Here is a 12,555-nt window from a genome sequence, read left to right on the forward strand (position 1 = left end):
ATTCTTGTTACTTTTGTTCCTCTTTCAAGTACTCCTTTCCTGTGCATCTGTGACCCTCAGCACTTTTATCTTATCCTGTTCTCCACTACCCTAACAAGCACCATCCATGAAAACCAAACTTTGGCAGCAGCTAGGGATTCAGCTTTAGTTATACCAGAAAGGGAGGGTGAGTCAGCTGAAGATGAAGCTCTGTCCCTTCTCTATGCAGTCATAATTTTGAAAAAAAAGCTTCTTTCAAAAACAAGATATGGTTTATATTTGGAGCATGTTGTATGTGAGAGAATATGGTAAACCCAGATACGACAATATATTCTCTATTATATTTTATATTAAAATAAGTAGAAGGTAGTCTAAAAGGAGTTAGAGGGGTATAAGCTTTCATAGGTGATAGTCTGCTTCAGGGCTGTTCAGCTTTGGGGGGCTATATTCCTTGGAAGCCACAACAGTGGGAGTCATACACTGTACAGACCACACCAGGTAAGCCACAGCCACTGAGCTGTGTGTGGTGTGGACACTTTGCACCCATCCCTCCGCCGTGTGGAATCTCCCTGCTGCTGCAATATATGAATATGCAGGCACTTGTCTATTGCTGCACCAAGGGAGTATAATCTCCATCCCCCCCACCCGCACAAGTAGCCCCAATCTCCTCTCCCTACATGACTTGGACTCTCCTTCAGGTCCACTGTGCTGCACAGCACTGCTCTGCTTCTAGGGTGGAGGCAGCACGGGAGGGCGGGGGAGTCTAGAGATTGCAGCTGCTGTTGCAGTCAGAGCAATGGGAGAAGTGGCCAGGTGGGATCCCAGCAGGCGGCAACTTAACCCCATTTCAGGCTGTATATGCGGCCTACAAGCTGCCAGTTGATCAGCCCTGGCCTTCTTCATCAAATGCTACTACTTCATAGTATCTGACAAAATAGGCAATCACCTATAAAAGTGTATACCTCTCTGAAACAATTAGTCTGCAACCTGCCACCCTGCCCTGCTTTCTGCCTACCTTCAGACTAATGTGACCTATGTCTCTCCATTAAAAGTTCTGGTAAAGTTCAGTTGCATTCTGGTAAAGTTCAGTTGCAGTGTGCCGTACATATTCTGACAGCTAATGCACATCACAGACTTTCTTTTCTAGCTTTCTTTACTTTACCAGGAAACCATTAATCTTTTCTCCCCACTCTACACTTGTTTGGGAAATAATTGAAAATGATAGAAAACGAATGTCAAACTTGTGAGATGTCCTTTCATCCCAGGAGCTGTGCCACAGCCTGAGAGCTTAAAGGAATTTGCCTTATCCTATTTACAAGAGGGAGATATGAAGTAAGTGTGAGGATGTAAAAATCACTTCCACATTGAGACCACTACTATAATACTGTGCCAACAACAGCATTCATGTCTGTTGTTTTTTACTTCACTTTTCTGGTGCTGAGTGAATAGAATTATATGATTGATCTGATAAACAATTCTCCTGCCTTTAAGAGAAAAGGAGAGGTTGTACACTGGGCTGGTTTACAGGATAGGCAATATACCCTAGAAAGAGAAGTTAGGGGTAGCAACAAAACTGTAAGTTTTCAAATGTAAAATGTTTTCTTCACCAGCAAAAGTTGTTTTTTTGCTAAATTTAGGAAATTGGCAGTGTTGTACAACTTCCTGTCAGACAACAGACAACACTTTTTATTGGATGCGTCAGTTTGCTCCTAAGTGTTTTAGATGTACCTAATTAACTTATTTGTGTGCGTGTGTGCTGGCTGGACTTCAGTAACATTATAAATTGTCATAGCCAAAACTGAAAGGAAAACTGACAATCTTTTACCAGAAAAACTCATCTTTTTGGAGCTGAATGCTGCAAAAGGAAAGCTGAAAGAAGAGTCAGCAATGTGAAACAAAGTCTAGCCCTTTTTAAGTTTTTTTAAATCAACTGCTTTGCTTCTAGTTGACTGAAATATTCTACTTGAGGTATCCAATATAACTTCAATTCTCTGCTTCTGAAAATAACCTTCTTAAGAAAGAAGGGTTTTTTCCCTCTGGTAGACATGATAGGTCTGAACGAATTTTAAAAAGAGACAGTATTATCACCAATAAGCAGCCACATCTGTGGATGTAACTATGTCTTTGTGCAGTAACAATTTGAAACAATTGCAGGTATTCAAACAATACAGTCTCTACCACTGAAGGCTTGAAGAATCTTGCCAAGTGGCTAGAAATCAATGATAGTATTATCTTTTCTTTTCTTTTCTTTTTTTTTGGTGTAGTCTCACATAAACAAATTTATAAGAATTTTCCTTTGGCTAGCAATGAAGGGAAAAAATCAGCTTTCTATTTTTCAGAACAGTTTTAAAGGGATCTTGTATAAAGTAATATTTGCTACTATATTCTGTTTCACCTGATTGTGTTTACTGCTTCTGCTTCAAGTTGCTTAACTTTGAACTATATTAGCAAAATTTGAGAAATTGGCAATATGTTAAAATATGTAGAAATTAGAGTGAAGCAAGATCATATTATTGATAAAACCAGTGCCAAATAGATCCTCTCATGGGACATGGGAAAGACATTTTGGAAAGGCATTTTATTTGATTTGAAATCGCAGAATAAAAGAACATTCCCCATCCAGGTCTATTTATGCCACAGTGAGAAAGTTTGTAAATTTTTGGAGTAGATTAGGAATTATGACATCATAATTCATATAACGATCCAGATAACTGCATATTTGAACGTTGGCAGGTTGGTGTTTTTTTTGTTTTTGTTTTTGTTTTTTGCTCATGGTTTAGTTCTCTTTTTATCTTATACCTCTAAATATCTGCACCTTGTATGGGAAAAATATTGCACATAACTTCTTTTCACATTGGCTGATGTGCTTTGAGGCCCTTGGAAACTCAGGCCCTAGACCCACAGGCCCATCCTTTAAGACGGTATCAAGCTGTGAAGCAGTTTCAGTTTGCACAGATGCATTAAAAATGTATTGGACAAGAGAAAAAGAGAAATCCCCAAATTCTGTCCAAGACCCTGAGGGCAAGCGTATTCCCAAAAACATTGAACAATCAATGTCCAATTCCCTCCTCTGCTAGAGGATATGAAAACCCACATTTCCCATGCTTCTGGAAAATGCTCTCCCTACTGCCCTCTTAGGGCTTTCTAGGCTAGTCCTTCCTGCTGACGTTGTTCCATTTTCATTTAAATTAAATATTCATTGGGAGAGCAAGATGAACAGAGATGGAGACAGCAAGGTAATCTATAGGTTCCAATCCCTGCCCCTGATTCTTTCTGGGGTTTTAGCCACTAATTGTTTAATGTAATATGCATATGCAATACAATATTGCAATGCATATAGTCTTTTTTTTCTCAAAGTCCAAGTGGGATGCATAGAAATTATAAGGGAGCAGTGGCCTGCATGGTAGAAGGCCTAGATTTAATTTTCACCCCACCACAAAACCTCTTGTGTGATCTTGGGCAAGTGACTAGAGCAAATATCCCCAAAAATTACTTGGGTGCCTAACTCCCAGGGATTTCAGTCAATGGGAGCTATATCTTTAAATAGCTTTGAAGACCTAGACCAGGGGTTGGCAGTTATTTCAGCTGGAGAGCTGCTTAAATTTTGATGAGCTGTTGAGTGCCGCAAGGGTAGCTACACCTCTTGACATGTGCCGTGTTCCCTGGTGACCATCTTGGGACCAGAAGTCCCTCCTGTTGTTCCTGGAAATACTCCTTTTGGGAAAGGGGTTTGCCATCTTGGAACCAGAAAAAAAACAAATTATATACAAAAAATCAAACATCTCCTATAACATATTTTAATTTCATTTCAGAAAAAAATTTGTCCTGATTTTTGTGTGTGTTTGTGTAGCATATATAGACTCAATTGCATAATAGTTCAAAATGAAGCATTACTCTTGTATATTGGGGGGTGAGTATGGGGTTTGTGGGGGCTGTAGGGGTGTGTGTGGGGGGAGTGTATATGTGGGGTGTGGGGAGGTTTGGGTGGGGGTGGGTGTGTATGGGGCTTGTGGGGGGTTGTGGGTGTGTGGGGAGGTTGTGATATGTGGAGGGGGAAGGTGGCTGAGGGAGTGTGTTGTGGGTGTTGGGTGTGTGCATGTATGATGGGGTGTAGAGGGCCCCCCCTTACAAAACACACCCCTTCCATTGCACAGCCCCTCCACCAATGGCAGCAGCTGGCGGTGTTTATGGCCCATGGCAGGTGGAGCCCCCTGGTTGCATGCTGTCCCAGTGAGCCCCAAGGACTACACGTGGCCGGTCAATTGGCTCCATCACATAGGGCTCACATGCCCAAGCCCCACGCTACTGGGGGGAGCCCTGCACAATTAAGCGGGTAATGCAGGTCATGGGGCTTTGCCAGAGAGAGGGGCAGAACCAGCCCAGCTCTGCAATGTAGAGCTCCCTGCTGTTCTCCATGCCCTGCATGTGGTAATGAGCAGGACTGGATGAGCCATCAGCTCCATCACGTGGGGCTCCCCCCTGAGGTGTGTAGCTTGGGCGGAGAACCTGGGAACTGCATGTGAGCCCCAGAGAGCCCCATGCAATAGAGCCAGGTAGATCCCATAGCCCCACCAGCCCAGGCTCCTGCGATCCTGCCCTGGGCCCCTGCTGGCCTCCACATTCCCACCCAGCTGCCACTTCACTCCTGCTCTCTGCCACTTCCCCTCCCCCCACCCTCCACTGCTGCCAACCCTCCCCTGTTGCTGCGCCCCCATCTGCCACCCTCATCACTTCCCCTCTCTCTCCCCCGCATCCACTGCCACCCGTCCGCCACCCGTCTACTGCCACCACTCCCCTATTTGCAGGGCTGGGGTCAGGGCCATCCCACAGGTGAGGGTGGGAGCACAGCACGCATTGCCACCGTGGGAGTGGGTGGACCGTATTTTGGTTGCCCTGGACCTAGACACTGGCTTTCCATCTGTAAAACAAGAATAGTAGCACTTCCCTACCTCATGATGTTTTGTGAGAATAAGCACTTGAAAGATTCACAGGTGCTCAGATACTTTGGTGATTGGGACCAAATACAGGCCTTGTAAAGACTTCCAAGATTCCCATGTTACTAGATAAGTTATAATCTCCTGTTGTTGTGGTTAAGGTATAAAGTGTTAAATGAAGGTAGATACCCTTTCATTACCAAATATTTGAACACAATAATGAGAAATAATTAACTATAATATCCTTGGATATTTATTCTATACTAAATTATCAGAAAGAAGTAATCATTCAGCTCCTGTTAAGCAGGATATTCCTTCCTTATTTCTTAAGCAGAAATGTTGCTTACAGCGCAAAAGAAAAGAAAGAGACTTCTTCCTTTTGTGGCCAGGACACAGAAATGGAATGAGATTAACTGATGGGATGAGTCAGACACATATGGAGAAGGCAATCTGTTCCACACTAGTGGGAGGTAAAGGTTTTGCTCTACTAACCCAAGGGGATCAGACAAATTGCTTCAGAGACAGCACCCTTTCTTGATCTGTATGTCTTCATACTGCCTTCTGTGCAGGTCTGTGGATTAAACACTCCTGTGGAGAAGAACCTTTTAGGCTGTAAAACAACACCAGCATAAAATCAAATGACTGCAAACTGGCTGCAGATGAATTTAATTTGAAATTAAAAGATGAAGTCTATCAGAGGAATGAGGTTTTGGAATGGTCTTTCCAGAAAAGTCATAAAGGAAAAAAACTTGAATTGCTTGAAGATTGAATTGCAAAGTGTATGAATGGGAGGTATGATAAGACAGGATGGTTTTGCTCAATGCTCAGTGGATATGTCTATACAATATGCTTTACTGCACATTAGGTTAGCTTAATGTGCAGTAAAGTGTCAGCATCTACGTGTGTGATACTTACTGTGCAATAAATTAAGCTAATGCTCCATTTGATAGTACCAACAAATACAGGTAATAGATTAGTGGTCAGCCTAGGCAGCAGGGGGCCACAGGAGGCAGGAGGGGAGGTGTCTGCAGCTGTGGCATGAAGCTAGGAGCTGATCAGTGCCAGGACTGGGGACAGAGAGGTCTGCCATCCCCTCAGCAGACAAAGCGAGGGGAGAGCTCAGGATGCTGCTGCCATTCAGCCATGGGGCATTGCCTCAAGCCAGTGCCACTGAGCAGGGCTGCAATTCCAAGCTCTGCACCAGAGCTGTGGACAGCTCCCCCTGCCCACTGTAGCCCCCTGCTGCCTAGGCTGATGAGAGCAAATTGCTCCTGGTTAGCATGTGCAGTAGCTAATGCAACATTAATCTAGTACCTATATTTGTTGGTACTAGCAACTGGTGCATTAGCCTAATTTACTGTGCAATAAGTCCCGCATATGTGTAGTCACTGATGCTTTACTGTGCGTTAGATCAGTGTAATGTGCAGTAAAGCATCATCCTGTGAGAGTTACAGCCTTGCTTCCACACTATTGTTGCATACCAAACACCTTGAGGGGAAGTCATAGTGAATATGTTGGGTTAAAACCTGTTAATTGCTGATCTAGTAAGCAGTCACTTTCTACCATGTTGTCCTGTTGAGATCTTTTTACTGCTGTCCCTCCTGCCACTGTCCCTCCTCATATCCCACTATCCCCTATCACCTCACATCCCCACTTCTCAAGATGATTCTTAACACAGGAACCAACTGGAGAACTGGCAAGTAGAGGTTCTGAGAATCAACAGTATTATTGTTTGGGTTGAGAAAAAGAGATAAATGTTTAACTCAAAATCTAGGCCAGGGAGAACTAACAGAACCCCTATTACCATTCCTAAGCACTTAGATCTTAGTTAGATTTCACATGAAAGTTCATAAGTAGTCCTACGAGATTATATAGCTGTCTGGTAAGCATTTTTGTGATTTTTGGTCCATTCATTCTCCTAGTATGCATAGTAAGGAAAACAAGTAATGTTAAAGTTAAAAGGCGAAGGCAAGAGAATGAGAAATTCAATATAAAAGGATGATACTATGTGAATTGCCTCAATATAAGGACAGACATCCCTGTATAGGAAATTTGCCTTCTAATAAAAAAAAAAATAAATACCATTATGCATATATATGTAATCACAGGTTATTTGTAGTTACTATTTGGGGCAAATTTTCAATATCGTGTTAAATAATCTTGTAAAAACCCTGGGACTAATAAAAATAGGTTTCTACAATTGGAAAAAAAACCAAAGAAAAAGTATTTGGGACATAAATATTTCCCTGCAGTATGTGAAAGTCAAATATTGTTCTATTAAGAATGTAAATGTGAAGTTGGCTATAAACAAAAGGAAAACTGGCTTAATTTTTCATTGTCACAGTTCAGGAAAACTACAAGTAAACACGAAATATAAATAGTGATAATTATATGAGACTTTCAGTATTTTTATTTTTGGGTAAACTAAGGCATAATTACTGTTCTGATGTATAACTTCTATTTATATCAAAGGCTGCCTAATGCAAATTAAAATCTGTATGTGCACATTTTCATTTAACAATTTTTATTAATATATACACTAGGCCTGATCCTTTATAGTTAATACCAGTCTCTATGATGATTGGAATAGGTGCTGAGAGGTCTCAGTATTGATCCAGAAATGCACTCAATATTTCGCATTTTATTGAGGGCACTCAGCATCTTGCAAGGTTAGACCACATAGGTGATTAGGTTTTAGTGATATTTTTTCATCTCTGGTCAGGCTCTTCCTCAATATACAAGACAAGACATGAACCCCATGTATTTTCAAGTACAAAATCGTTTTTCTAATTCCTATTAAGGACCCTGTTTTTTAAACTCTTACACATGGGTAACTTTATTCACAGAATAGGTTCAAAGGAACCACTTTACTGGCAATGAGATCTTGGGCTTATCCTTTTGTTCAGATATGAATTATTTGATGAATGGGTTTGATGAATTTTACCCAATATGAACAAAGTTCACTTTTATGGGAAAGAAGTTGAGCAAAAACAACCCTTGGAAGAATACGTAAATAATGTATTGTGTGTGTAGAAATGTGTGTTTTTGCACATACATGTGAATATCACGAATTAACAATATATGTCAAAGTACTTTCTAAATATAAATCTGCACAGTGGATTCCTTTTTAGAGTAGAAATGTCTTTTCTGAAGTTCCAATAAGGGATCTCCTCACAATATAACCATGAAACATGTATATATTTTTTTTCCCAAAAGGATTTCTTGCATTGTCTGATATAACCTGATTTGAGAAGGAGTTTACCAAAAGGTAGCCTTTCTCACTTAATCTTTTCTACAAACTGATGTTCTTGGGAGCGGACATTGTTGACATAGGGAAATGAGTCCTGTTCTTCCTCTGTTTTTTTGTGGAACAGAAATTGTCTTCTTCAGTATCAATGTTTGCTTGTGTTTGTCTTCCGTTGAATCCCCACAAAGTTAAATTTGCTAACAGAAGGAAGCTTGCTCTGACAGTTAATCTCAGTAAGTATCAAAAGCTGAGCCCATTGTGCTGGATATTTTCCCTTGTGTTTTGTAGAACACAGTAACATTTGTTGACTTGTATGAAAGTTTGGAATAGGAGAGAAACGGTATATATTCTGGCTTTTGGAGAAAGGAATATAACCAAACAATGATGACATTAAGACTGGTAGATTGCTTGATGTGTGCTGTTTATCAACCCTGATCTATGGGTGTCGTTATCTATAGATTATCTGGTGAATTCACTCCTTGTACAATGTGCTTCAGCACATTTAAGAAAACAGTATGACTCTATCACATGTTACCACAGTCCTTCCAAAAAGTTTTATAAATTCATAATTCTGTTGCGTCATAACCTGATTATGATACCTGTTATTTTTGTAAAACAACCCAGGCATACAAAACAAGTATAAAATTGCTATTAATTGGTCTTCAGAGAGACTTAAATTTTCCCCAGTTCTTCATCCTATGAATGTCATTGCTGTGTCATTATTATCCTAGGAAGGTGACAGATTTCCCTGCAACACAAATCAGCTTCTCTGTAGTCTAAAATGGCTTTAAAATCTACCCCAGAGTTTGATTCTTGTACATGGCATGCTGCCAGCTCCCAACTGTTTGTTGTTGACTACTTGCAGTATATTGAAGCTTGCAGGAAAGTATCAAAAATTGTATTTTTAAAATGTTGGCCCATAGGCTGTTTTCAAAATATCAGGATCATGATATTTGTTTGGGACACTGGAATTAGCAGTGTTCCAATCCTAAAGCCCTTACTGATTTTATACTGACTATCATAGGTGCTGACTTTTATTTTTGCCGGGGTAGCAGGGGTGGCCTATGATGGACATGTGAAATGTTTTATGAATTTCAGGTGACAGCCCTCTTCCTCAGGATGGCCAGGGCCTTCAGGGCCCCCACCTACTCAGCACCTCTGCTGATTATTCAGTCCTTATTTTAACAAAATCTTATTAAAACTAATGAGAGTTTTCCTCAACAAAGTGAGGACCTCAAGATTTAGTCCATCATATGCAAATAAACCAAATGACAGCCAAACAGAAGAAATTACTATCATATGCATGAAACTTGCAGATAATTCATGACCAACCACATTTCTAGAATTCTTGAATTCCTGTATTTCCAGAGCTACAACATCACACTGAGGCCCATAGAATCTACACCATTCAGCACACATTTATGCCATTTACCTGTCTTCTATTTGTATTGAAATCCATCTCTGAAAATGTGTGCATACTTTGTGACACGTTTTGTTTTTCTTTTGTTTTCTTCCCACAAATGCAGTCACCTAATGCTGGGAACAAGGATGACCAAACACTGACGGTAGGCAGCAAATAGTTCATCTGTGTCTGGCATCTATTTTTAGAAGGTGTGGGTGAGACGAATCATACTTTGCTTTGGCACACTTCAGAATTTTAATAAGCTAGTGGGCTCCCTCCCTCCCATATGCTGCTGTACATTTAAAATAATTGCATTCCAGTGTTAGAGTGACAGATTCATTCTGGAATTCAGTGTCTATCATTTTTATTTGCTTTTTAATTAGGCACCATGGGTTCATGTATGTGTATTAGAAAAGTTGCATCAAAACCAAAATATTTCCTCCAGGCTTTTTCCTTCTTTCTTTTTTTTTTGTTTTGTTGGCTTATTTGCCTTGCAAATTGTTGATCCTGTTGTCTTTTTGTTTTTTAAATCCAAAGGAGCCACTATTTTTTTGATCAGTGCCATCCTTGAATTGTATTCTGTAAGAACTTTACAGATGCATTTTGCAGACGCTAATATATTATAGTATATATTTAAAGGCACAGGCAGAACAACATTGCCTGTATATTTATAACCCCATTGAAATATGTAAAAAAACAAAAAAAAGTCTTTGTACATAAGTTCCATGCTTGTGTGTATGTGTGCATGTATATTTTTAATCTCACTGACCACCTGTTGTTTTAACCTTGTGTTCCAGGTGTGCTGGAAAGCCACAGACAGAGAGGCATATGATGGTTTTTCCAACTAAGCTATGACTGTTCAGATATGGCCACTTAGGTCACTTTATGCTTGTTTACTCTATCACTTCCATGATCTCTGGAAGTTGGTAATGGAATATATTTTTTTAAATTAGGAGATACCATACCTTAGGGACCTAACTAGACAGTTCTACAAAAAAGATAAGTCTGGATTCTTTCTGATGCAGAAAAGTTAAATAATGAAAATATATGGGATCAGGAAACTACTTCCACAGTTCTGCTTATGAGTCCTAGTGGCTGATGAATAGATATAGTGATGCTTTGTGATGAAAAGGGCTATACTGACAATACTGTTTAATACAATGTGTTGGGTTATATTGGAAACATTTTCATTATAAGCTGACTACAGCTCACAAAGCATGTCTATGCTGCAGACTTACCACATCAGGCAGTAGTGTCTTCAATCATGCTGCCTTGCTCTACAAACACTACCTCTCTACTAAGAAGCAAAGTAGCCAGTGTAACTGGATCCATTCTTACTAAAAGACTTAATTCCTTTCCTTTTTCTTTCTACATTCAGACCAAGCCACGGCTTCAGCGAGGTGGGAGCTCTGCATCTCTCCACAATAGTTTGATGAGGAACAGCATCTTTCAACTTATGATTCACACACTTGACCCCCTGGCTGAAGGTATCCCTATAATTTCATGCTCAGTTGCATTTTCTTTCTTTTCCCTCACAAAAAAAGGTTGTCTACTATTTAAATTACTTTCACAGGTCAGTTTCTTTTTGTTCTTTGCACTCCACTTACACTGTTATGTACAGTCTCACTAAGACTTGTGACTTTGAGTACTAAATAATAAGGACTATCTGGTTGATACTTCATAGATGTTAACTGTCTCTCTACTTCTGCCTTAAATAGAGTTCATTATGAGCAGAGATGTAAAAATCAAATTTTCTACTTCCTTTTTTTTTTTTTTTGAGTGTTTTCCATTTTTATGTCCTAGGCTTGACATCAGTGTATCCCCAAGTAGCTACATAGGTTACAAATTCGTTATATTAAGCATAGGCAGTGTTGGGATAATGAAGTCTTGACTCTGGATGGATATACAAAGAGCTCAGTATAATCTCTGCACTTCTGCAATTCTTTAGAACCGGATTGTCCAAATTCTAAGTAGTTGGAGGGGTGCACACCCCAACAGACTGCAACAAAAGGGGCCATGGCCCCCCAGGCTCCACATTATGCTCTTGCACAGGCAGGCATCCCCACCACCCCTCTGCGCCATCCACATCAGTGGGGCCCCCACCCCTTGCCTCCCTCATGCAGCACAGTATCCTACCTCACCTGCAGCTCACTGCAGGCTTCCTCACAGCACCAGGCCACATGAATATTCTGGGGTACTGGCTCACCCTGCACCATGAGCTGTGCCATACTGTTCTATCCCACACTCCAGGGCTGAATTAGGCATCAGAAGCAGGGGAGGAAGGGGAAATCCCAAGACACTGGCAACTGCAGGTGGAACAAGGGGCAGCAGCCATAAGTGGGAACCCAGAGGCCTCATGTTAACTCCTCACAGGCTCCATGCAGCCTGTGGACTGCCAGTTGAACAGAACCTACTCTAAAGGAAAGACATAACTTTTTATATTTGGTTTGATCTAATTTTGAGGTTACGCTTGAGTATGAGTTGGTATGCTCTCCAGCCCCCTGAAGCAGACCTAAAACGTTCAGACCTAGGTATTTGTTTGTGTAGCATATGCTCCAGTTATGTGGTTCATGTCTTCAGAAATCATGCTTGCAAAATGAGAAGGGAAGGATTTAAGTGGTCTTTTTAGGTGTTCCCTCCCACCCCAAGGCTTCTTTGTATCCAGGCACAAATTTTACTTGCAAATTGGAAGTGTAAAATATTTTTGGCTTTTAACTGGAATGCTTTGAAAGTCTACCCATATTCAGTGTTTCCCTTAATACTCATGCATTGGTTTAATTAAAAAAAAACAACCCAAAAAAACAAACCAACTCAACTGCACATGCAAAAAAGGCTGTACGGATGCATATCCATGTTTTTATGGGTGTGTACATACACACACACACACACACACACACACACGTGTATCTGTATACACACACATATGTATATATGTGCCTGCCTCTGTGTGTGTGTTGGGCGGTGAATGTTGAGGGCTATAGGCTGTATAGGAG

The 12,555-nt window shown here is 40.6% G+C and overlaps 1 protein-coding gene across 3 annotated transcripts in view; it reads left to right on the forward strand.

The window, feature by feature from the left end:
* Positions 1-12,555, forward strand: part of SLC24A2 (solute carrier family 24 member 2) — a 185,742-nt gene that overhangs the window by 82,586 nt on the left and 90,601 nt on the right. For 2 of the 3 annotated variants that reach the window (XM_019517504.1, XM_019517506.1), the window contains exons 3-4: positions 9,687-9,725; positions 10,941-11,049. In XM_019517504.1, the coding sequence (XP_019373049.1) occupies positions 9,687-9,725; positions 10,941-11,049 (148 nt within the window). The remainder of the gene's footprint in view (positions 1-9,686; positions 9,726-10,940; positions 11,050-12,555) is intronic. The other variant, XM_019517505.1, reaches the window with a different exon arrangement.

Source organism: Gavialis gangeticus, unplaced genomic scaffold (assembly GCF_001723915.1).
Source record: "Gavialis gangeticus isolate Ggan-Ray unplaced genomic scaffold, GavGan_comp1, whole genome shotgun sequence".
Classification (NCBI taxonomy): domain Eukaryota; kingdom Metazoa; phylum Chordata; order Crocodylia; family Gavialidae; genus Gavialis; species Gavialis gangeticus.